The 27,158-nt window shown below is 41.3% G+C and overlaps 1 protein-coding gene across 8 annotated transcripts in view; it reads right to left on the bottom strand.

Annotated features, from left to right (window-relative positions):
• Nucleotides 1-657: 657 nt before the first annotated feature.
• The window catches only part of LOC148039515 (ABC1 family protein), a 160,471-nt gene continuing 133,970 nt past the window's right edge, over nucleotides 658-27,158 (bottom strand). For all 8 annotated transcript variants that reach the window (XM_087691405.1, XM_087691396.1, XM_087691426.1 and 5 more), the window contains 13 exons: nucleotides 23,263-23,363; nucleotides 23,006-23,174; nucleotides 22,797-22,918; nucleotides 17,144-17,272; nucleotides 16,948-17,058; nucleotides 15,352-15,409; nucleotides 6,533-6,608; nucleotides 6,302-6,434; nucleotides 5,925-6,082; nucleotides 3,676-3,748; nucleotides 3,390-3,584; nucleotides 2,017-2,110; nucleotides 658-1,905 (listed from right to left, as the gene is read on the bottom strand). In XM_087691405.1, coding sequence (XP_087547531.1) covers nucleotides 1,016-1,905; nucleotides 2,017-2,110; nucleotides 3,390-3,584; nucleotides 3,676-3,748; nucleotides 5,925-6,082; nucleotides 6,302-6,434; nucleotides 6,533-6,608; nucleotides 15,352-15,409; nucleotides 16,948-17,058; nucleotides 17,144-17,272; nucleotides 22,797-22,918; nucleotides 23,006-23,174; nucleotides 23,263-23,363 — 2,309 coding nt within the window. In that variant the 3' untranslated portion in view covers nucleotides 658-1,015. The remainder of the gene's footprint in view (nucleotides 1,906-2,016; nucleotides 2,111-3,389; nucleotides 3,585-3,675; nucleotides 3,749-5,924; nucleotides 6,083-6,301; nucleotides 6,435-6,532; nucleotides 6,609-15,351; nucleotides 15,410-16,947; nucleotides 17,059-17,143; nucleotides 17,273-22,796; nucleotides 22,919-23,005; nucleotides 23,175-23,262; nucleotides 23,364-27,158) is intronic.

Below are 27,158 nucleotides of genomic sequence, written 5' to 3'. Positions count from 1 at the left end.
AAAGGGAAAGAAGGGGGAAGAACACATTCAAGCATCTAATACTATTTAAATAGCTCAATCTCACCCATTCATGTTTGCACTCATCCCCCGACTTTCCCCACATAGCTAAGATCTATCGTATTGGACTTGTGGGGCCTTTTTGGGGGCCCAAAAGTCACTGTTTTTAATGATAGGCAAGGCCGTTTCTCATATCAAAAGGCAACCAAAAGTCGCACACTGACCATGGAGTAATAACTTATAAAGTAGCACGTGCTTGACTTCCATTAGTACAAACAGATTTGAAAGCCATAGCATTATGGGTGCTTTGCAAGGACTAAGAAGACGACATCATGTCGCGATTGGCACCCAGTCTTTCTCAAGACATTCAATATTTATCAATTGATCTCTCACAAACTCCATAGTTAGCTTTAAGAATTCCTCTCTACCCCCTGCACTTGCATATAGCTTCCAACTTGTCCTTTGATCATACATTTGTGCAAGCGAAACATTCACAGTCTACCTTTGACTAATATGGCCCCATTGCCCCAAGGGATTATTATGAGACTCTTGGAATTTTCTTTCAGAAAGTAATTAGTCTTGTTTATTATTTTTAAATCTCTCTTAACAAAAAATGTGCATTCAGTATATGATTTTCACAAGCGCACGTAGCAAAGGATCTGCACAACATACTCTAAACATACAATTTACTCCGGTGAATGAGATAGCCTAACATGCTTTAAAATATACAAGTTATCCAAGGTGCATAAGGCGAGGACGTTGTTGAAGACGTTTTGGGCAATGTGATAGTAAATCTTTGTGCCACTTGGCATCGTAAGAATGTCCAGCCAGAAAAGATGATAATGGATAAAGCTGCAGTCTTCTTGCAGAATAGTACCCTCTTATTTCCACCTTGAGGTTATGCCACTCGTTTTTTAAGAAAATACAATTGTAGAAGCCGTATCTGGGTAAGCCAAAGAAGCACGTTTGTGCAGAGTTCCTTGGCATCAAAGAATAAATTCTCAATAGTGAGGAGTTTTCACAAAGGTTCCTTACTGTAAGTTCTGAAATCCATGTTCATATCAGGGCCGCCTCCTTGATTTATATAATCCTCAGGACATGGTAAATCCAACTGAGAACACACAAGTTTGATTATCTTTGCAGTTACTTCCCCTCTTGACATTTTATTGAGTGTTATTGCCAGGGCAAAATTGTGTTCTGGATAGCAAAAACCTGTACAGCCACCAATACCAGCATGTCCAAATGCAAAAAAAATTGATGTACCATTTGGAGCATCTTTTGAGGCATACCTGCGAAACCCTAACCCAAACGGTCCTTCCTGACAAAGATCACTGTACTCCCCTGTGCCCACAAAGGCTTGATGTATATGTGCATTCTTATATATCGTCTTTGAAGGGTTGCCATTGCAAATCACAGAGGCATCTTCAGAGAAATTGCCAGAAGACTCTCTTCCAAACTGCCCTGAATCTTCTTTATTACTAGATCTCCTTGGCTTTCGCTTGCTTCTACTGTTAAGATCCTTTGACTTAAAGCTAGGAATATGCAGGTGACTGCCCAAAGGAGGTTTACTTGTTGAAGTCCCAAGAGGCACTTGACCACCAGCAGCAGCCAGCATGGCATAGTAGCGTGCCAATGCTCGAGCAGAAAAATGACCATTAGCTGCTGGTATCACGGCCCTTCTGATATATAGCATGTTAAAAAGTACAGGTAGTGTAGATATAAGAGTGAGAAGGTCACCACCAGTCAAGCCCCCTTCAGGTATTGCTGAAACCAATCGAAGAGCATTCGGTTGCATATCTGCAGAGGCATTTCCTTGGAAACCTGTAGTGTTGGATAGATTGGAAAGGTTGACAAGATTTTGAAGCTCTTCCATGTTGAGAGTTAATGAGGCAAGACGAGCCTCCACACCTGCAGATGGCCTGATGCTCAGTAACACAACAAATACTAGACCAGAGGTTCTTAGATAATACATTGAATCAGAATTACAATAACCAAACCAATTCTATTAGCCACACTAACCGGGTGGAATGCCGACATAGAACTCCCCTTCCACACCAAGATTATGTACAAATACTTCCTCCAGAAGATTCTGAAATTTCTTTCCAGTAGCTTTCTGTCAAACAATTCATTTAGCACATTTCACCTCGTGATCTATTGTTTCTTGTATGTAAATGAGAAAAGAACTAGAACAAAATTTGTAATGTGTTCAAAACAGGAAGTTAATGAAGACCCAAAAAGTCACAAAGCTACATGGTCTTAGAAAGGAAAAGTATGATTGTATCAAAAATACATCAGGTTATGAAACAAAGAATAATATCAGCTAGGAATATACAGAGTCAGCAAGGGCCTAAACAGTCAGCAAGCTACACCATCTTCTTTTTCTTCTTTCTTTTTTTGTGTAATTATCGACCCTCTGAATCCCACGTGGAGCACTCTCTCAACCCCGTCCTGGCTCCAAACAAGCACTAGACCCACTGCGCTGCATTGCACCTTCACCAACTCAACACGTCACGGCACCAACTCAATGCGACACGAAACTCACAGAATGCTCACAAGTTTGCAGAATGGCCCATCTTGAGGGCAGAAGCTCATATTCATATCACGGAAGCATGTACAAGGTAATCTGTAGAATTCCCTCATCTTGCTTTGAAAAGTGTCGGTCCTCTCTTCACCTACAGCTCGCATGTCCTGATTAAGCTCAACCACTTTCAACAGAAGAGGTATAGAAGATACTTCTGAGAAATATCTACCTCTCTCAATCATGCAGAGGCCACATTCAATCTCATTAAACGCCTACAATACAAGGGTAGTAGCTTCTAGCAAGTTTTCTATGCATGCCATTTCTGCAGAAAGCTTTATACCTTTGTTTATAGCATACATCCTAGCCCGTCCAAACAATCTGATAGTCATCACTAAAAAGTAGATGTGGAGTCCCTAATGTATCTCCCAATGAGACACTTGCTAACATTAAACTAAGCAAAACAATGAAATACTTGCTAACATTAAGCTAAGCAAAACTATCTTAATGGCGTTGACTTATATATAGAATGTAAATAAATGGTGAATATGAGATCATTAAGCTGCTCCCCATAAACATTCAATTTAGGTACACCACTTCAGCAGACAAAGCTAAGCCTTCCAATCTTGTGCACCTGGACTTTTGATCCTTGGCATTTGGGCTGTAGCATGCAGTTAACATAAAATCAAGGATACGGAATTAATCAGGTATTTCAGCTCCATTTTCCTAACTACCACCATCTAGTTTCATTGTCCAAGGTTAAAAAGCAACCTTAAACAGGTAATAACTTTATCTAGGCAAGATTTTAATTTGGTATTTGATTGGAAACAGCCTTTTGAAGTCACAAATCCACAACAGAAGCTCAATTACATACCTCAATGATTCCACCACACAACCACCCATAGGTTAGTGCATGGTATATCTGTTTGGAACCTGGAGTAGAATCTGGTGTAGCTGCAGCAAGCTGCTCTAATAGTGCATCCCAGTTGCACATTAAGAAGGGATCTTCCCTCAACTGCTCAGCAAGAGCATTATGCAGTCCAGCAGTGTGATTTAACACATGAGCAATCTGGACAAATAAAACCAGAAGTCATTTTCTACATATTGGAGCTTCAATGTCTTGTGGTTCAGAATCACAAATGTCAATACCATGTACATACTGTGCAGTTTTCTTTCCCATTTTGAGCAAATTCTGGCCAGATGCTAGCTACTTTGTCATGCAGCTTCAATTTTCTGGAAGTCCAAAAATAGAAACTTGTGAACTTGACAATCATTTCACAATGAAGCCATTTTTTGAGCCCTGAGTTACCTCATTTTAGCCAAAGTCCTATACTATAGAAGGGATTTTAATAGGGCAAACCATCCTGCTATGACATGTTATGTTAACGAGCTTCACACATGGTACATGGTGTAAACCAAGAAAAACTTCACAAGCCATTGCTGAACCAAAACCTTGGTGTTGATTTCTCCTGGGTACCCCAGCATTTTGCAAGTGTACATTTGACATGCCTCAATGACATCCCACCATTGTCTCTCAGTTGCATCATTGTGTATTCCCACCACTCAATGTATCACACACATCACTTAGTTTACACATTAGCAGGTTGTACACTCAGTTGCATCACACACAATAGTTATTTGTACTTTCAGTCAGACATTAGTACACTTCCTCTCTTCAGATTGCCAATATGCAGGTCCTGTTCAGACAGACAGATTGTCAGCAGTCCATGTGTGTTTGGTATCTCTTCAAAAGGTCCATGATCACCATCACATCTGGAAGACTGCAGAATGCAGAAGTATTAACATACCCCTGGATTGCCTACATACCTGTGGATACAGATCGTGAGACCACAGCTCATCTTACTCTCACAGAGATTATCCGAGCCAAGTTTGCTGCACTGCTCATGATGATGGAGGCCTTTTCTCAAACTATCAACCTCATACACAAAGTACATGACATGCACCCAGATAGACTACCTAGGAGAGCCTTCAAGGCCTCTAGGCAGCTAGCCGTGGCAGGACAAGAGACTTCATGGTATGCATAGGTCAGCTGTGGCTTACAAGATATGGGATCGACATGGACCCCCCTTTCAGTAGGACCCTGACTCTCCCTTCATACACCTCTCTCACACAGAGAGGAACTTGGAAGCTCCTCAAGCCATACCTCAAGATCTTCTCCTGTCATCTTTTGACCATCAAACTCATTCACCTTCGCCTTCTTAAATACCAGCTTTTAATAGCAACTTCTTCAAGTCATCTTCAAAAGATCTTTCTCTTCTCTTTGCTTGTTGTGATCTAGGTTGTTGAGGCAGCTCTCCAGTCAATCCACCCATACCAATTGTATTTACTTCACCTCCTAGATCCATGATGATCTTTGATGACTTTACAACTTCCTTTCCAGCTTGTTCTCTTCTCAAATCAACAAGAAGACATTAAGTTCTTCTTCGTCCTTGATTCTTTGCTCAAAGCTTTCCATCTTCATGAATTAGAATTGCTCTAATACCACTTGCAAGAGAATTAATCGCAATCTTATAAGAATCAACACAGTTTCTAGCTAAAAACAGACAATCACAAAGTGAAGAGAAAAAGAGAAATTGGTATTAGAATATGATGGAGACAAATGAGCAACATCCAAAAGCATGATTAGAATATGCACTCCAATCAGGAGCTCCTTTCACTTGAACACCCTCAAGCTAGGATCACATACATGAAGGAATCTCAATCTCACTCTCAATCTTAGTCACAATCTCAATCTCATTCACAACCTCAGTCTCCAATTTCTGGAAGAAGAAGAATGCGAGCTTGCAAACTCACCAAATATGTTGGGGCATCCCACCAAACTCTCTAGCTTAGTTTCTTGCTTGATACATGTTACTCTCTCATTATTTTTCTCTTTGTCTCTAAACTTACTCACAACCCCATCCACACACAAACTCCTACACTGCTATTGGCATAGAGTCAGTTAACAATACTTAAACTAGAGACCCAAATTTTTCTTCCAGATCCATTTGAGTGTCTATTATTGCTCAGAATTTTAATGAAGGTTTCCACGGTGAATGGCCAAAAAAAAAAAAAAGCAACAATTTTTGCTACCAGATCCATTTCAGCCTAACTTTGATCATTCAAGTCATTCTATCAAACAAAACTTACTCACAACCCCATCCACACACACAAACTCCTACCCATGCTATTAGCATAGAGTCAGTTAACAATACTTGAAACTAGAGACCAAAATTTTTCTTCCAGGTCCACTTGACTGTCTATCAGTGCTCAGAATTTTAATGAAGGTTTCCATGGTGAATGGCCAAAAAAAAGCCACAATTTTTGCCACCAGATCCATTTCAGCCTACCTTTGATCATTCAAGTCACTCTATCAAACAAAACAAAGTAGATTATACAATCTACTTACCCTTGATCTATCAACCAGTGAAGAAGCCCTGCTGTCACACCTTTGGTAGCTGAGAATACGGGAAACAAACTGTCATGCTGGACAGGGCGGGGATCATATTTCCCAAGAAACCCTCCAGCTGTATCAATAATAACTTTTCCATTTTTATAAGCACAGACCTGTCACACCCAATCCCACCAGAAAAGGAAAACATGGGGGGTAATTTTCTGAAATAAGCTTCAAATTTTCAAGAAAATAGTGAAAGAAGCCTGCCATCTGCAGGGTGTGCACAAGAGACCAGCTTTCAACGGCAGGCACACCTCAAAAATAATCGATAATAAGTAAGCATGAGTGCATGAAACAAACAAATCAACCAGCAAACCTGATGAGATTGTTACCTGAATGCCTAGAATTTTTTTCTGCTCTGCCAATTCCAAAAGCAGCTTGTGTAACTTGCTTTCCACATCAGAAAGCACAGGGCTTTCATGTATCCAATTTGATACCCTTGGCCCAAGTCGTTGGGCATACTCACTAAAACCAAAAACCATGCAGTAAACATAAATAGACTGACACAATGCATATCAGTTGTTATGCTATCAAACACACTTCCACAAAAGACTGGGCCCCACCTCCATAGGGTAGCTTCTGCAAATGGTCTCATTATGTCCAGATATACAACCTGAGCTCCAAGCATGGATGATAAGCCTGTAAACCCACAATTCACTTCGTTGGATGTGCTAGTTACAATCCAGCAATCAAACACATCATATCAAACTGATATCAGATAGAAGGACAAATAGCATCAAAGTTGGCAGTTCACCTGCAGTTTGAATGCTATGCAAATAATCAGTAGATTTTCACACAACCATTGTACTTACGATGTACGTAGCTACTCTCTACAAGGTTTGTTGTGGTTTATACCTTACTTCAAGGGGATTTTCTCTGGGGTATTATTAATAGAATTTTCTTTTCTTTGAATAAAAGACCAATAAGACTTCCAAAAGGTGAAGATGTAATCCAATTGTTATGCTCTTGTACAAATCCTGTGTGAGGGGGGTGAATAATGTGTGGCTTCAACATGGATCTGATACCAATTGCCTTTGCAAGGATCTTGTAAGCAGTTTCTAGCAAAGTGATTGCTCTCCACTATGTAATCTCCAATTTTTCCCCATTACCCTTGGGAATAGGAGCAATCCTTTGGATAGTCTCTATGGCACATGTCCTGATGCTATAATCTCCTAAGAGCTGCAATGAGGCATGTACTGATAAAATCTGAATGGCTCAAGGACTTGTCCAATCCATCTCGTAGACACTTGCCTAAGGGCAAGGCCAAAAGTGTGTTCTCCAACTCGTCTGCTAAAAGAGCCATCAGATGCTTACTCATGCTATCAATGACCACCCTCATGGTGCTCTGCCAAACTACCTCTCTCTCTCTCTCTCTCTCTCTCTCTCTCATATCCAGGGAGTACAATTGTGGATCCTAACAAGGTTGTCTAGTACTCTAGAGCCACATGTCCCACCTGTGAGGGCCATGTTGCTATAAATCCATCGACTCCGCTGGTCTCCCCACAGCCTACCTACAGTGTCTAGGCTCCAAAGATATGACAAACAATATCCATATCATTTCTATGAATCTAGGTGTGGCTCATCCATCATTTATTAAGCTCCAACTCTCACTAGATGTGGTCAATAAGCACGCATGTCCCATTGTCTTCCCACAAGTTAACACGGACATTGCACGAAGTAAGGATCAGATAACTCGTATTGCTAGTCTACTAAGACCCTCTTCATTTAAGCCCACAAGAAACCCACTAAGAAGCATGTATTAGGGTACAAAAAAGGGCAACACAAAGATGCCATAGAAGTCTCTATCTCCAACCCTTTGATGCATTGGTTGCTAAAAATAAACAATTGACTACTTTAGTCACTAAAGATGTTGATTCTCTACATGTTGATACATCAGATGCACCTATGTTTGTGATACACCATTTGAGCATCAAACCTATATGTACATACAGAAAAGGATGGAGTGATTCAATATCAAGTGGCGAGTTTTGAGTCTAAGAAGAAGATTTCCTCTGGAAAACATGCCTGCATTGCAGAGTGCATTACAGAGTACGTACGACCTTATTATGCAAAGGTTTAGGCCTCCAACCTTTGTGGAAGAGTCTCATAAAGAGAAGTTGTAGCTTGCAAAACCCAATGGAGGATCAAACCATTCATGAACATAGGTAAAAGGATGGGGTGATTCAATATCAAGTGGTGAGTTCTCAAACTGAGAAACAAGTTGTCTTTGGAAGATTCTCCTACATTGCATAGTGCATTACACAAAGTGTGTTCAACCATATAGCACAGAAGTTTAGGCCTCCCACTTTATAAAGAAGTCTCATGAAAGGAAAAGTTTTGGCATTTCATCTTTTAAGACACAAATATGTCATAGCATTTCAAAGAAGGTATCATAACTCCTCTTAATAGCCTTGAGGTATCCCTACCTACTAAATCACTTAGAAGTGGGGAGTTTGTTTAATCCCTACTTAAATCTGTGGTCAGTCTATGCATCTAATATCTCTAGCATCAGAGCAAAATGCTGGAAGCGGCTAAGCAGAAAGGTGGAGGGGCAAGGGTGCATTATCCATGGTCATTGGAACACAATTGTGGATCCTCAAGACTGATCCCCATCATATCGGCTACATCAAGAGGAAAGGACTCAATGGCAATTACTAAGTGATAAGCTTAGTCTAGTGGGTGTGATTAGTCTTCTGCGACAAGATAGAAGAATCTTCACCTCACATAGCTGGCACATTCATGGTGCACAGCAAGACGCTAGATTGGATCTCATCTACATGTGGAAAGGTGAAGTGGTTATCCCCAAAGATTAAATAGTGTACTTGACAATCTCTAAAACTAATACCATGTTCCCAGCAATGATGACATGCAGATTGGTAGGTGTGAAGAACACATACTTAACGCCTCTTTTCTTCAGGAGAAGAGTTTCATTGCAACTATTAGAGAGCTTGTTGGACAAAGACCTCTTATATAAAAGACCAAGCTATCAACTATGATAAATGTATACAAGTGGTTACATAGTAAGTTAGAACAATCAGAGGGAGAAAGCTGCAATGGGCACAGCACAAATCAATTCAGTGCTGTTTTAAAATGTTTTTGGTTCTCTTCTTCTCTATCTTGAGGATGTGTATCGTTTATGCCTCTTCCGAGGCAATGAAAATTATTGTAAAGTTTGGGACTCTAATCAAATTTGAGCTCTTAAGGTACAATCGTGGATCGAATTTCAGTTCTCTAGCCCTTCAAAACCAAGCAAATAAAAGATACAATCATGGTGATTGTAGATGAAAGAGGCAACCTTGTTAATGATAAAGAGAAAATGGCAGCAGCCTTCCAGCAGCATCTGTAAATAGCTGTCTTAGGTCGATGCAACCTAAAGTTCATAGGGATGTGACTATATTGTTGAATTGAATGTTGTGTGGCAAAAAACCAAAAAACCCCTACCCTAGGTTTTATGCAGGAATAAGAATCCAAAAGTCATGTATTTAAGTGTCAAGATGTCGTAGTTGTGCCTAAGACACTCTAAATACTAGGTGGTTAAGAGAATATAAGGAATAAAATGGAGATAATCTTCTTATTTCAATAAGCAAGGTAATCTTGAGTGCTTCTCTATCTTCTCCTCTTCACATGCATGTGAGGTGGTGGGCAAGGCCTTAGTTGACGTGAGGAACATCACGTGGATTGTATGGCAAAACATGACCGGAGGGGGTACAAAGAGATGTGTTCTACTATAGTTGAGTGTTAGAACGTTTTGCAAGGAGGGGCTCTAAATCATGGTAGCTTGATTCGTGAGGGACTTCACAGTTTGATTTAGCAGAAATTTGCTAATGATTATATTTGTGATATTGAAAATCACAAAAACCTAGGAAATCCTGTGATTAATGAGTCACAACGGAACGTTTGCGGTTGAACCCACTGGGATGACCTAAAATTTGGGTTCCTAGTGGTCACGGTTCCTAACAGCATTCTAGCATCGAGTCTTGGATATCCTACTTTACGCAGAGATACCCAAGCCGAAGCAGATCCATGTCACACTTGGTTCAAAGAGAATGCAAAACAAGAGGGATGCACTGCTCAACCTCTCTACACGTAGGGCATAGTCCCATCTCATGTGAAAATCAAAGCAAGCATAATTTAGAAATGTATTACTTATATCCGGTACCGTAAGAAAATGAGCTCATTGGTTGGATTTGAGCTGAGTAAAGTTAGAGAGAGGCTAGAAGGGAGATTTACTGATCTGAATTGATGTATGACATGCTCACCATGACTCTGACACCATATAAAAACACGGATCTAGAACATGGCTTGCGGCAGAAGCTGTGGAGGTTGGAAGAGAAAGAGCGAGTTCATGAAGACATTGACATGACTGACTGTTACACAAGTGAATTAGGTTCCAAGATGGAAGCTTGGACTCATAAATACAATCTTGTGTATAGACTGACAATGACATAGAGACTTAACTGAAGGACAAAAGTACTATGACATTGCATTAGAAAGGAGAGCAAGTACAATGCTTTATAGGAAACTGGATGGTAGCACTTCTCCTACTGTGCTTATGGGATTCTAGTCATGAGCTCTCATTGCTCCTTCCAAATAGACTGAAGTAGGTGTGATTGCAAACATCTCAACATCTCTCATAATCTCACTCACTCACACTCTCTCTCACACATGCTCTCTCTCAATGGTATATTGGAATCATTAGGAATAATAATCCAGAATCCCTTTTTGTTCGTGGATACCCCTCCCAATAGGTATGCTTGATATGAAAGGTCACTAGAGCTACTACAGTGTCCTTTCATAACTCAACAGTGTCATTGTCACTTCAGTCTTTGCTTAAGTTTTCAGTAGCTACTTTTTCCACTTCTTTGAGCTATTTTGAACTTGTACTCACCTCTTTCCAAAGTTAGAAAACTGATTTTGAACCTTAGCTTGAATAAAGAGAAAAAGAACCTAGAAAATGAGTGGATTAGAGTAATCTCACACATTCAGTGATTGTCTGCATGCCTGGAGATACACCAAAAGAAGAGCTCGAGGCTGAGAAGAGGAGCAATGATACAACTGAAGAAATTCCCATCAATGTATAGTGAGCAAGCGGAAGCAACTATAAGAAGAGGATGGATAGAAAGCAAGCTGAACCAAACAGAAAAGAAAAAGAAAGAAAGTTATATTAACTTTACGAAAAAAAAAAAGTTATATTAACATCTACAAAAGGCCAAATCAGCCTATGAGACCAAAATGTTACATCTGAAAGTCTAGGAACTTTTTTCAAGTCCCAAAAAGAGTTGTCACCTAATGCTACTTTTCTATCTACCATGTTGTACTAGCCAGTCTGTTTCTACTCTTGGGAAAATCTCTCTCAATTTTTCCCTAGGAAAGCTGTATATTTCATGAGCCTATTGATGAATTTCTTCAAGTAAATCTAGACCGGAGGTTTTATCCTTTGTATATGTAGTAAATTCCATTATTGTCGGTCAAGTTTTGCTTTCTTTCCATCATCCTCAATTTGAAAAAAGCCATTTACAGCAGCAACGCTTGGAGATCTAGAGGAGACTTGTCACTATTCAAAGCAACCAGTTTGCAGGAACTCACAACATCATCAGGCTGCAAGAAGTCACAGCATCATCAGGTTTGAAATTTTATATAAAAAGCCTGTCTCACCTATTCTAAATATTTTTCTACCAATTCTCTACTGCGACCTATCAAGATTCTCATGAAAAGATCAGTGGACAGCCATTTACAGGCTGATTATCATTTTTAGTTGTAGCAGATATTTGTAAATACCCTCTGGGTCTAAGGCATTGTCTTGCCATGCTGTAAATTGAAAAGATAAATGCTCTTCAATATGTTCTCTTTTTAAACCAGTTTCCTTGTCTTATTTTTTCAAATGTTGCGCTCCCATCTTCTTAATGTTACAACATTTGGTATATATTGGATTTAGAGATGCTACCATTGGCAACTACTACATGTTAGGTTCTGTATTGACCTGGACAGAACCAGTGTTTGTTAAGTTTGAAGAGCCCTATCAATTTGGTAGAAGACCGCTTGATATTTCAGGATTCGAAGAGGGAAAAGAGGTAGTATTATTGGATTTTGGTTGTATGTCTTTGCGATTCCTCTCCACTTGTTTGCTGCACGGCAAATAGTATTTGGGGTTGTTCCAATCCCTTTTCCTTTTCTCTACACAACATTTAATGAGGAAAAGTTAAAGTATGCCCTAAGCAAGTTTAAAAAAAGAGAGCGCAATTGGGCCTGATTGGTTCCTGGCAGAACGCTTCTTGTCCTTCTAGGACACTTGTTCAGGAGACATGTCCTCGCTTATCAACTCCTTCATGGCAACTGGTGTCATGTCTCATAGTGTGAGACAAGGCATAATAAATTTAGCAACTAAGAATGAGATTAAGAGAAAAACTTAAGAAACTTATCAGCCCTCTTACAATGTCTAGTGTACCTTATAAGTTGATAATAAAGGCTATAGCTCTATGTTTCCTTGATGTTTATGAAGAATTTACTGCAGTCTTGATTGTGTTATCAGCACAGAGAAGACAAAACTGCCAATTTTTTTAACATACAGTTTGGTATCAAGGATACTATCATAGAAGGGAGTTCACAACTAGCATTATTGCTCAGTACATATGGACCACCCCGATGCAGCCAAGCTTTAGAACTATTGAACATAGCCACTGCAGAGACTCTCTCCAAGATCTGGATAGAGATTTTCCATGCTCTCCTAGGAGATGGAAAAGGATACAAGGCAGCTCAAAGACCATGAGGAGGAGCAGAGATGCTCTTCTCAAGACTTGGGATTCAAGCATATTCTTCATTGTCAGCCAATATCCACTGCAGAGACTCTCTTTAAGTATTTGGACAGAGATTGTCCACACACTCCATGGGAGATAGGAAATGATACAGGGCAGCTCAGAAACTATGAGGAAGAGAGATGCTTTTCTCAAAACTTGGATTTTGGACCTACTTTCACTGTTGGCCACACATGGTCTGGTACTGCAAACCCCTCTCGACCAATTATTCATTGAAGCTTTGTAATAGACTTCCCAATTGTTGTAAAAAATTTTGTTTTGGAAGTCCCTTACAGGACTGTTTTGCACATTGTACTTTGCCTTGGGACACTTCATCCCCAAGAGATTTATTAATAGATTTTTCTTCTCTATGGGAAAATAACTTCTGACTTTTGCTCCTAGATGAGGAGGAGAATGTTGACCTTTGAATGACTACGGCGTTAGATTATTAAGAAGGATCAGGTCTTTAGGTATCTAGGTACCTTAGTAGGTCTCGAAGTCACCTGTTGAGCCCTTTGAATAACTATGGAGTTAGATTATTAAGAAGGCTCGGGTCTTTAGGTATCTAGGTATCCTAGTAGGTATGGAAGTCACCATGTTGCAACAGTTTGAATAGCCATGGAAAGATTTAGATGTAAAATTCAGAGAAGCAGAAGCTTGTCCCTTGGTTTGGCAAGCGGTTTGACAATAGCGAAACAGTGTTGACACCAATGACGATCTTGAACACAGTGATACTTCCCTTTTCCAAACGCTGCTGGAGGAAACTGCAAATGTTGTTCGACACTTTGTCTGGTCCTTTAAAGTCGAGAGGAGTTGGCATGCAGTTGCCTGGGCTCAACTAACTTGCTCTCCAGATAAGGGCAGGGTAGGGCTTGCACCCCCCACAGGACAAAGCCATGAGATTGGCCTCTCAGCTGTTGCAGCAGTTGGATTGCAATCAACTGTGGGCCATAATAATGAGAGAGTGGATTGCTATTGCCCCTTTGCAAGGTCTTCTCCATTGGCAACTTGATATCATTTAGCTAGCAGATGTTCTTCCTAGTCTATAGACATGATTTCCTTTCTTGGCACACTGCAGTTTCTTCAGTCTCTTTGTCAGCCATATAGACCATTTGTAATTGCCTTCTTATTGTACATCTGAATTTCTGGTAATTAATATAATTCCCCTTTATGAAACAAAACAATTGCTGACTGCAAGTTTCCTGGGGGACCATGGACAGGAGTAGATTGTTGGAGTGTCCTTTTCGCAAGAAAGCAACAGAAAAACAAAAAACAAAGCAATCACAGGTTGCTCAATGTCTGGCGGATGCATGGACAAGCATTATCTCAACTCTTACATGATCTGGCAATAATGCTCATACAGCAAATGCATCACTTGCCCAAGTGATATGGTTGCGATTGGAAGCCTTCATTGACAAATTTTTCCCTGCTGGCGAAAAAATGCAGCTTTCCAAATCCATGAAAAAGAAAGACCTTTGCAGATGGAGTGATGCCTGGGACAAGACAATACTTTGACTTCAAATCCTCTAATCAGCTCGCACAGCAGTAAGGGCTCAATGAGGATAAGGAGTGATTACATGAGACAAGACAAAGAGGATTGGCCCACAGTCATACATTTTCTCGTCTTCAATGGCTTCTCAATTGAGAGAGCATAAACCTGGAGAAGAGTTGACCCTAGAAGCAGCTCAAGGACATGGAAAAGGTGATTCACAGCAGTTTGGCAGGTGGCTCCTTAATTGGAAGTTGGAATTCAGCTTGTTTATTTGGAGAATCATAGCAAATAGGCTTCCTACCAAGGATACATATGACCGCAAGGATTAGGAGTTTCTGGAGGACACCACGCTGAGGATGGGATTCCTAGAGTAGAGGATCAGAGAGGAGGAATCTGTCAGGAGTGTAGTGTGGGACTGCAAGGAGGTGAAGAAGTGCTAGAGGATGTTGATGAAGGCAATGGATAAGATTGGTCTCCATCATATGATTGGCTGGAAGCAAGCCCTATTTCGTGACAAAGGAAACCTGAATGAAGAGGTCTTAATATTAAAGTATGGGCTGTCTTAAGAGCTGTGCTTTGTAGATCAATCTGGTTATGCAGGACTGAAGTGCATTTTGGGCACAGAAGAAAGAGGTTAGGAATCCTTGAGCATGTTCCATCTCATTGCTCAATCATTTCTAAGATTTAAGCTATTTTTGGTATTATAGGAAGAAAATCCAACTCCCTTAAGCAGTGGGAGGGGTCGTGGTGTGGTGGGCGGGTGGTGGAGGTGTGAGTGTGGTGCTGGTGCTGGTGGGCGTGGTGGGGATCCAGGGGTCACCACAATATTGCCAGAGTTTCAGCAGTAATTCCAAAGAAAATTAATTTTAAGTACTAAACAATGCAAGAAAAAGGTAGCTGGCTATGATTTGTGTTAATTTAACCTTGTAAATTGCTAAAGAACCAATAACAAACAATTTGCATTCATCACAGAAGGTCAAACTAACAATAAACAAAATGTCTATAACTTGAAAAATGAACAAGATATGGTGACTATGCAATGACTCAGATTATGGGAAGTTGGGGATCAGAGATTAAGAAGTTACAAAGAGAAACCAACCTCGTAAAAGATTTAATACCCTCATGAAAAAGATGGCATCACCAGGAAATGCATCCACCTAACAAAAATCAGGTTAAAAAGTTATATTGGCTAATGGCATCATACTTACAGGCAAAATCAACAAGGACATAAATGCGACTCCAAATATCTGGAAGCAAGAATCAAGTCAAAAAGGACCTATTTTGCAACCATGCAGAAATGCCTTGAACATTGAATGCGAAGAGGGAGCAACAAAAAAAGCTTTAACAACAAATAAAACTATAGATCAGAGAGTAGTAATTGCCTGCAATCTAAGATGATTGCACCATTTGCACAACCAACGTCCTTTTCCTCTCTTTAAATTGCTCGAAAAGAACCCTGAGATAGATATATACATTTACCCCTATAAAGGAAAAATCCATGAAGAGACAGCAAAACAAGGTATAGTGGAAGGGTTGTGTCAGAAACTAGTCAGGCCTTCTATAAAGGCAAACAATATGTAACTCTAAATGAGAGAAGGCATTAGAACACCAAGCATCGTTCCTCCTCATGCGCTCCAAATTGCCCTATAATATCTTCCATATCCAGTGAATCATATGGATGATCTCTATCCAAAACTTGGAGAGAGAGTCTCTATTAGGCATGTCTTGTAGATGTACAGACTATGGTTGCAAACCGAGGAGCAGTAGGTTGGGTTGCAGACAGAGGCCCAGAATGCAGATATGAGGATGTTCAGGGGAGCTACTCTTTCTTCATCATTGGCCACCATTTGAGCAATATCCCTGCTCCAGATTATTTGCAGAGATAGTGGACTTAGGGCCACTGTCTCATAGATAGGAGTTGATTGCTGTTATCATTGCTTGGTATATCTAAACTGAGGTGTAGCCATGCTATAAATCTCCAAGATTTTCCTCCATGAAGACTCTAGGATTTGGGTAGAGATCATCCATACTCTCCACATGAGATGGGGGAGGCTCCAAGGCGGTTCCAAGAAGATGAGTGAGGAGGAAAGATGCTTTCTTGTGGACATGTGATTCTGGCACCTTCTTTCACCTAGCCCCTCATATGGTTTGGCACCATATAGCACACCAGATTGGTTGTTCACACAACCATTGTATTTATGATGTATTCTCTTGCTGTTTATACGACCTTCTTTGTACTTGTATGTACCTTAGGGGAATCTCTCCAAGGTGTCCTTATTATGATTTTCTTCTCTATGGAGAGAAAAGGTTGCATGATGCTGCCTTTCTAGTAATTTGGAATCCACGAACGTTCTTCCATCTAGGACTCCATATATAGTTTCGCACTACAAATACTAGATATTTCCTATAGAGCTGCCAGCCTAGGATATCTCTGACCCTATGCTTGTATCATTTGCTATTTAGGACTTTTGCATTGTGTTTTAACTTAATGACATTCATTGTTTAAGTGGGGTTTCTGTCGGCCTGTTTCAACCAAACATGCTAAAATTTAAAAACGGTCAGATTGAGCAGACACAAAACAAAGCATGAATACTAGAAGCATATTGCAACATCAAGCCTGAAGATAATCCCTGACATTGAAATGTTAATGTACTCTATGAAATACTTTCTATAAAAGAAAAATCAATCAGCATACAGGATTGCGACGTGATGTCTTGCCATTCTTCCCACCATCTTCTTGCTTCATTTTCTCCTGAAGGCGCTTCATGCGTTGCTCCGACACTTTAGAATTAACTTTGAAATTTTCCTGCATTAAACAAAGAAATCAGAGCCCGCCATGACAAAATCGCCACCCACCCCTGAAAAAAAAAACAACAACAGCAACAACTCACAACAGATTCTTTAGCAGGTATAGCTCGACGAAAGAAAAAACTAGTAATTTCCATTGCATCTTCTGGCATATCTAACCGTAACTTCAACCCCATCTCATCAAAGGCAGATAGCAGAGCTGTGTGATCTCCCTGCAAATATGATATTCCTTCCAATCAAATAAGGTAGCAACATTGAACAGTGGCCCTATATTGGAGAAAGCCAAAACTGAAGAAAACGGGGTGTTACACCATTTGGCTACCACTTAGTCTTAAAAACTGAATTCTTTCAACCCTCTACCAGCTTCTACATTATTGGAAAATTTTGTAAACACTAGTTTATTATTTTGCAGATCACAGTCTACAAGTATCTATTACTGACAGAGTCAATGCATTGCTCTACAGAAAAATAGAATCTAGCCTAGGTATGAAAGAGGTCCAGAAAGCATATGTACAATAGATGACAAAGATGCATGTGGGTGTGCTGGAGCATTGCCATGTTGCAGCCCTTTTATTATTCTGGATTGTGCTGCATCTCAATAGAGGCCTTTCAAAGCACCACAATAAAATTGAGAGAAACACAATGTGTGAAAGGAAATTTCCCAAAAGCTTGCCAAAAATTAGTGGCCCTGCTTTATCCAAAGCTTCAGCTAACGCAATGTAATTTAACATGAACCAATAGGACACCTCACCCATTACAATAGCATGCCCTTATGGGAAGCTTATCCTGAGATGCTTCTGTTGTATATGTCATTTTGATTTTCACTGTAACCCTTGAAAGTCTCTAAAGCATCATCAAAATAGTATGGGACAGCTTGTCAAGCACGCGGGTTCGATATATGGCTTGCCAGACATAGTCTGTAGGCCATGCAGTTCTAGTGTGCAAGCTAGCTTGCAGAACAATTTGTTGGCATGGCCTAAAAGCATGGGAATCAACCATATTAGCTCTTACAGGTCTGAGTCTTACAGGAGAGCCTGTGGGGGTGCTATGACACACAGGCCTCTCTGGATGAGTTTACAGGACAGTTGGCCGAGATAATACACACTTCAGCAGCCTACGCTTTCCCACACACTACACCGTCAGATAAACCTCCACGAGGTAATGCCCCACAGAATGGCTGGTATGATGATGAGTGCAGAGAGACACGAGCACGTTTTCAGCGAGAGGTGGCACTTGGCATATGTACACATAAGCATGCTCGAACACTCTTTAGACGATTGGTACGCAAAAAGAAGCGGGAATACCTGAGCATACTAGAAACAGAAATGTATTCCATATTCTTGGGACAGGACAGCAAGAGAGCATGGAAAAAGATGCATGAGAGCCAACCACCCTTACAGATTACTAGACCGGATGATTGGCATAGATATGCTTGCACACTCTATAATGTTCCTGGCCAAGAGCCTATGCCACTCCCCTCAACCTCAAGACCAGTAAATTGAAGATTTTTCACAGAAAAAAAAAGTGAGGAATGCCATATGGAAACTGAAAAATGGAAAAGCCCAAGATCATGATGGTTTAGTAGCTGAACAATTCCCGCATGCTTGTGATATATTGGCACCAACGCTGGCTCACATCTTTAATAGGGCAGTTTGTGAGGGATTTCCAACCTGTTGGTCAGACCATATTATTGTGCCGCTCTTTAAGAGTGGAGACCCCGCGCTACCTAGTAACTATCAAACTATCATGATTGGACACATGCTGGCCAAAATATATGGCTCTATCGTGGAACAAGCATTGAGTGAATGGGCCGAGATACATGGCCTGAGATCAAAAGGCCAGGCTGGCTTCAAGAGGGGATATACAACTCTAGACCATATCTTTACATTGAGGGCAATCATCGAAGAAGGCAAGGCATTCAAGAAAAAGATCTACTGCTGTTTTGTGGACTTTCGCAAGGCCTTTGACACAGTGCCACGTGCTAGACTCATGAGAAGAATGCAAAACATTAATGTGCCTGTAGAGATACAGTGGAGTATTTATGCCTTGTATGAGACAGTGACGGGCAGAGTACGAACACCCGAGGGCATCTCAGATACAGTCAATAGCACCATTGGGGTGAAACAAGGCTATCCACTTTCACCGACACTATTTGGGTTGTACATAGATGAAATTTCAGAATATGTGGACAGAACTGGTGGAGCCGGAGCCAGCCTAGCTGGAGTGCTGATACTATTACTGCTTTATGCCGACGATATTGTACTTATATCTAACTCACCTGAGGGACTAAATAGACACTTGGATACATTATCAGCTTTTTGCAGAGATAGAGATCTTAAGGTGAACCTTGGGAAAACTAAAGTTATGGTATTTAACACTTCAGTTGCTTGGGTGACAAGAGCTGAGCACCAGTTTACTTTTGATGGGAGAGCCAGTGGAGATGGTTAGGCAGTATGTCTATTTGGGGGTCACATTGAAGGGACCACAGTTCTCTTGGAGAGAGACATCGGAGGCTCGTTTGGCAAAAGCATATGCAGCCTTAGGTGCATTGGAGAGGCAATGTGCTCACATACAATTTCATGAGCCGCGCACCAAATTGTGGCTTTTTGACACCCTGGTTACACCCACACTCCTATATGGGGCAGCTATTTGGGGTCCAAGTCTCTTTCACACGAGGAGACAGCCTTCGGGAGACCAGGATGGACCAGAGAAGGAATACTATGACGGGTGGGAGCATATGGAAAGACCACTGGTCATGATGATCTCATGTATGATACGAGCGAAGAGCTCGACCCCACATGAGATTATCAGAGCTGAGTTGGGAGCATCACCCATGGTGGCTGAGGCCTTGGTCCAGGTAGTGACTTTCATACATAGACTATGGGAGCTCCCCCAAGATAGATACCCACGGCTAGCCCTAGCCTCTTCTAGACAACTAGCAGCAAATGGTCACAAACATTGTTGGTATGCTCAGATGAGTACGTGGATGAGTCTACATGGGCTACAGATTGACAGACTACCCCCCTTTGACTATAGCTTGGATTGCCCTACACTTGACCTAAGCCGATCAAAGCTAAACCATGTGATCAGAGCAGACATACTGAAGTTAGATACGGAGAAGACCTGGATCCGACCCCCCTCCCCCATGGCACGAGGATGGCACACTACCAGGCCCACTTCCTTCAGTTATCTGAGGATGGTTTCATCACCCGACCCAATTACATGGACACACAGCTGCCTCATGGACTACGCACAGTTATTGGTCAGATCCGCACCTCATCCCACCACCTGAGGATTGACATAGGCAGATGGGAGGGTATACAGACAGAGTAACACATATGCCCACTATGCGACAGAGAGCCAGAGACAGAGGAACACTAAATCTGCCGATCTACTGTATATTATGATATACGAGGTAGATACCACTGTCTGTTTCGAGAGGGTTTTGGACCCTTGAGACGGATCATGCAGTTTGAGGATCAGAGATGCTTGGGATTCTTCCTCTTGGAGCTCCAGAGGCGCAGAGCAACAATTCTATGGAGAAGGAGGCCCCCACAGCTCGGCTCACATAGACAGAGAGCAGTCACTGACTTTTTCACTGATACACGACAGAGTATGGCAGATACCACTACTACTACCACAGCCTACAGGAGTACATCATCATTGGACCTCATCTTCTGTAGGTGTCCCTTTGGATAGAGCAATGGCACTTAGCCGGTCTAGGCGCCCACGTCCACCCGGACGAAGGCCTAGACATCCACACCACAGACAAATTAAAGCCATCATTGAGCGCCACAGGAGACAGATGCCGAGACGCCTCAGCCATGCAGAGATACACCTCCTTAGAGGACAAACATCTCATTGATGGAGAGTTTTCCTTTTTCTACTTTCACTTTTAGATCATTGACATGTTTCCCTTTTATAGGACACTATTTCATTTTTTCAGTCTTATAGGCATATTTTTCATCTTTTCTCGTTCCAGATGAGAAACACACCATCATTGTATGTATTGCTTTGGTCTCATAGGCCACATTGGCCTTTTAGAGACGTTAATACTCTCTCTCTCTCTCTCTCTCTCTCTCTCTCTCTCTCTCTCTCTCTCTCTCTCTCCGTGAAGAACCTTAGATTAAATAAGTAAAAGTATTTACATCAGGCCTTCTGGCCAGCCGTAAATCTTAACTGGCCATAAAATCCTAGCGATTCACAAGTCAAGCCAAAAACCAAAACCTAGCACACAAAACATCATAGCAGCTGCACAATAGGAGTAGATTGAACAATATCCATCCAAGGAGCAGCCACATCAGCCACGAAACCATGGAAGAGATTTTCCATAACAGTAATCCTCAAACACGGGCCACATGACCATGAATACCGGAGGCCAAATCAACAATGGAAGGCATTACATGTGCACCAAAAATGCCAGAGAGCTGTCTATCTGAGAAAACAGAAGAGGCAGGGATGATCTGATTGCAAAATGGACAAAGAAGGCATTCTGCCCCGGCCCCAAGAACAAATGGCATCTGTTGAGGGATCACTGAGGTCCACACAAGGGAAACAAAGCTCCAATCTGTCTTGCTAGAGGGCAGGAGACGAAGAGATGAACCAGCTTCTCATCACATGTAGTACAAAAGATACATCTACCACATGAGATCTTGCGGTCACATAGCACATCCCCAACGGGAAGACCTCTGATAAGCAGTCTCCATATAAATACTTTCCCTTAATAAAGAATCTTGGACCTCCACAATTGAAGAGATCCTCTCTCTCCATCTCTCTCTCTTAAGAATAACCAGAAAAGTCTTCAGCTCTACATGTCCACTCATTGGGCATCTGCTATAATTTATCAACATCCTTAGTGATTGCAGAATAAGCCACCAACATCTTAGCATCTCTACAAGAAGATTCACATCCTATCATTTTGTTATCACAAAAACTGTGACCGCATCATTCTGCTTGCATTAATGCAACTTTTGTAGTGTTAAAATTACTACAAAGAATATCTAAACCTTTGCATACAAGTTTCACTTCTTATTCTAGCTGAGATATTAGACAGAGCTGAGAGCTGATACAGAACATGACATGGCATACCATTGCAACTAACTTTCTCATAAAATGAACAAATTTCTCTGCAATGAAAGCATAGATGGGGAGCACATATATGTTTGTTTTCTTGCTAGAATTGCCTGTAAGGGCATGCTATTATAATGGTTGAGGTGTCACCATGTCCCAATGGTTCTTGGTTAGGTTATACCACTTTAACTTATGTTTTGAATAAAGCGTGCCATTAACTTTTTTTGTGAGTTTTTGTTCTGATGGAGATTTTGGGATTTCCTCTTTCATTGCATGTAGTATTTTCCCCATGTTTTTGTGGTGCTTTGAAATATCTTGACTGAAACTCAGCACAACCAACAAAAACCTAACCTACGATATGGCAATCCTCCAGTGCACCATTTGCACCCTTGCTTATGCAACTAGAAACTGCATCACAGCTTCTGGGTTAGTAACAAACAAAGATCACTCTCGCCTGACAGAGGATGGCTAAATTTCACCATAGCACAGAATAGGTGTCTATTGACATTTATACACATGAATAAAACTTTGAATTCCTAATGAAAACCTCAACAATGTGGCAAAAAGTTTGCTTTCCTTGGAGAAGTAACATCTTAAACTTATTGAAGTACAGCAGAACACCAGAGCAATTCTCTGGCACGCCAACAATGCTCTGATCACATTTACCTCAGCAGCTGCCAAAAGCATTTTCGCAAGTCCTTGCTTCATTGTTGTGGACAAATCCTTTGTCAAGCCGAAGTCCAACAAAATAGGCCGAAACGGTGGCTCCTTGCTCACAAGAAAATTGCCTACCAAAAAAAAGAGGACAAATGTGTAGCTGCACCTAAACAAATTTCAACCATAAGTACGTACAAATCATAGGGTGACATGCATACCAGGGTGAGGATCACCATTAAAGAAGCCATCCACATAGATTTGGTGTGCATAAGAACGAGTGATGCTTTCAACTAAAGCTTGCTTATCCACCCCAAGTGCATCAAGGGCAGCAATGTCACTCAGACGGACTCCATCCATGAATTCTAGTATAAGCACCTTTTCAGTTGACTGCAATCAGCATAATGGAAATCAGGATTCACTCACTTCACAGCCAAAGCACCACACAACATAATAAAAATAAGACTGGAGTTCAGACCTGAATGACATTTGGTATCAATACATCTACTCGATGCTTCGGTAAGTGGTCATCATTGCCATGATCACGTCTTAGATTGCTTGCCACTCTACGTGTATTGTCTGGCAAGGAAATAACACTTCTAACATCACCCAATATCTCAAAACCGATCAAATTTAGAATAACCAGCTTATAAAGGCTAATCTACACACTTCTGCTTACTATTTAGGCATGTTCCATTCTATTTGAAAGAAAGATTGTACTTTCTATAATAGGCAATGGTACAAGAACCAAATGTGCCTTATACAACAACTACAATCATGTGACATTGTGTGAAATAGCAGCTAACCCAAAACATGTGATCAGATGAGTGTGCCATAAGTAGGACAGTACTCAACCTAAGAAGATTTGGTTGGATAATTCACAAACTCAATGAGAGAGAGGCCAAGCTAAACCACAATTAATAAAGTTAGCCTCAATATACTTTTTGATACAACCAATCCATCAACTCCAATGTGAATTAGAAGATTGGTGATGCTGTGATAAAGCTATCACTACCAAAACTGAGAATTTAGTAATACACGTCGTAACTTACAAGAGAGTGAATGTCTATACTGCCCCCCTCCATCTCTTTTTTCATGAAGTTATTTGAATTGATGAATAGAAATGTTTACAGAGGACCTTCTGACCAAGCAAGCTGACTCAAAGAAAGGTAGAAAGCAACATCAGAAACCAAAAGGATAAAAAATACAGCAATACAATGACAAGAAAAGGGAACCATGAAACAACCACAACTGCGGTGGTGTAGCTAAATCCATCCACAAAGCAGCCACTTCTTTGCGGACCACACCAACAAAAACCACGGAAATAACTTGCCACAATAACAACCCTCGAACATGGCCCACATGACCACAAATATCTAAGGTCAAATCAAAAACAATTGCATTAAGTGTCCAAATGCCAACACAAAAATTGAAAGACTCTCTCCTCTCCCCCTCCTTCCTTGTCTCGCCCTCTCCCCCTCCCTCATAGAAATCCCAAAGCAGTCGCGATGCCACCTATATCCATTACATATTTGTTCCAAGATAGAGACCTCACAATGAATCCTAAAAAGACCAAGTTGGTGCTTAACACATCCACCTAGTAGATCAAATGATCAATGCCTTTGTTTACGTATGGTAGGGAGACATTGGAGCAGGTCCAAAGATATGTGTATATGGGAATTACTTCTATAGAGCCTAGATTCACTATGAGGAGAGCAAATGAGGATAGCAACCCAAGGCTGTGCTAGATGAGGAGCCACAGAGAACCAATGCATGCACCTGTAGTTCCAAGAATCGTGGACTAAACCCTAGCTCTTTGACACATTGGTTACACCAACACACTTATATGGAGCTCCTACTTGGGGATCAAGCCACAACAGAGCACTCATGCCAAATATAGGGGCGACCAAGGAAGAAATGGAAATAATATGAAATCATTAGCACCATAATTGTCTAAGCCACTTTAAGACATACATGAAAAGGCCATGCATGTGATTTCCAATAGACGAAATCATTAGCACCATAATTGTCTAAGCCACTTTAAGACATACATAAAAAGGCCATGCATGTGATTTCCAATAGACAAACTTGTCAGCAATACGTGTGGAGATCCATTCAAGCAGCTTCTTGTACAAAACATTCACCTCCAAGGGATAACCCACATGTCTCGTAATATTGCCCTTTGTTACCACCTCTCCTTGACAACCCAAAGCCTATAAATCCCGCTCTCTATAACTAATAAGAGAAGACTTGGTGCTATTAATATGTAGCCTAAAGCAAGTCCAAATAAGCCCCATGTCTCCATTACTTTGTGAAGATTATCTTACATGTTTCAAGAATATGAGCATATCATCAGCAAAGGCTGGACCAATCAAATGTTGTGCTGAAGGAAGGGACAAGCCCACCACATCACTATTTGCAGTCACATGTGATAAACATTCTCAAAATGGGACATGTGGTGAAAGCATAGAACAAAGGGCTCAAAGGGAACCCTTGTCTAACAAATCACGAAAGGGTGAAAGATTCTATAGCATCACCATTAAGCATAATTCTGGAAGAATAATTTGTGCTAGCAATGTAATCAAATGAGACATCGAAGGGCAGCAAGGCCAAATCCCATCGTTTGCAAAAGCTAACCAAAGAAGAACATTCCAGATAATCAAAGGCTTCTTTTGAGTCCAACTGAATTGTTGGTAATAAAGGGCCACCGTGCCTTTTATACATGCTTGGGTGTGAACACACCCTTAGCACTTGTACTTTACATATAACTATCACAAAAAAACTAAAAGAGGTACAACTCATTTGTACCCACACATTGTGCATCTCACTTACTCTCACTCTCTACTGTTGTTCGCTCATTCTCTCCCTCTCTCCGACATTGCCATTGCTGAACATCGCATCTCCACTGAATACGTCACGACTGCACTTCCAGAGCTGAGGTTATCACGATCGCACTTCCAAAGCTAGTCCGAGCTGTGCCAACAGCAAGTCATCAATCTGAGCCTCATTGCTAGGGATCTCCTTCAAAGCCAAGAGTCTTAGAAAATACTTTTGCTATGGAGCATTTAATTTATTGCACCTACACATGGAGGATTGTGGTAACCTAGCATTCATGGGATCTTTAGGAGATTAGGACCAAAGACTTAGGGAGGAGCTTTGGAGTCAACTTCGTCCTTGCTATCATTACAGAATTAAGATCTATCTCATCCGGCCTCCCTTAGCTACCATTGACCATAGTTGATGAGAAGTAAAGGTAGCCTCTTCTTTAAAATCAATATTTGTAATCAAAGTCTGCCGACACTATCGTATAGTGGACTTACCTATCCTGAGGGAGGTTCTCTATACATGTTGTTGCCTCAATCGAAGTAGTACGCATTTCAAGAGCCACTGCAAGAGACATGAAGGCAAAGACTATATAGGCGTAGGGGCACCAAAGCTACAATAGAGGCCACTACAAAAGGAGTACATCCTAAAAAGAGGACACATACAATCATTTTATCAAAGGAGGTCCCTTCAAAGATTATTGCAGTATCAACGAGAGTGGGTTTGGAGGAATTCATTTCCTCGATAGGTCATGCAACGTGGCCTCCTTTGGCTACACTATATAGGCCAGGGAGGAGGATTCAAAAGAGCAAACTCAGAGCAAAACAACCCATTTCAGGCTGACAGGCCTGCATTTATGCTGGATATCCTCTGTGTTTTGCTGTGTTTCTTTTCTGCTGGGGGTCTTCACTTAACCTGGGCAGCCAGATTCACAGGTGCTGGACACCTCCGCTGACAGGTCCTGATCATCTGGGCATCATCTTCAGCATCGCCAGCAGTATTCTCTGGTCTGTCCAGTTGGTCCTCCCCTGGGTAGCACCTTCAGCACTCTGCACAGCCCCTCTTGCAGGCTGGACGCCTGTTTATCAGGCAGACAGACTCGCCTTTATTGCTGCGTATACTGGATCCATCTTTGTTTTGGGCTGGAAACCCCTTTTGGGTGTTGACATCATCATCTGCAGAGCTTACAGCCTGTGTTTTCATTCAACATACTTTCCCGGCATCAAGTCACCACTTCCTACCTCGAATACTCCCCGTCTCCATCAGTCTTTTCTAATCAATAGGTTGATGGACCTCGAACAGGTGGAGCAAACCCAATGGCAACATCTTCTTTGTTTTCTTGCAAGTACTTTATTGAAGGACATCTATGGCCAATGTGTATGCTATATGGAATCATTGTGGTTCGGGACAGTTCAGACTAACCACCCCTATCTATCTCCCTTTCCCACTTCTATATTCTTCCAAGGCTTCCAATTCCCAATTGGCATGGATGGCATCTCCTGAAAAGGTGCCAATCCTGCCCTCTCTCTCCACATCCGACAAGTTGGATGG

The sequence above is a fragment of the Lygodium microphyllum genome, chromosome 2, assembly GCF_053477565.2.
Source record: "Lygodium microphyllum isolate KBCC chromosome 2, Lygodium_microphyllum_v1.1.10, whole genome shotgun sequence".
Lineage (NCBI taxonomy): Eukaryota > Viridiplantae > Streptophyta > Polypodiopsida > Schizaeales > Lygodiaceae > Lygodium > Lygodium microphyllum.
This window is presented reverse-complemented; position numbering and strand designations above follow the sequence as displayed.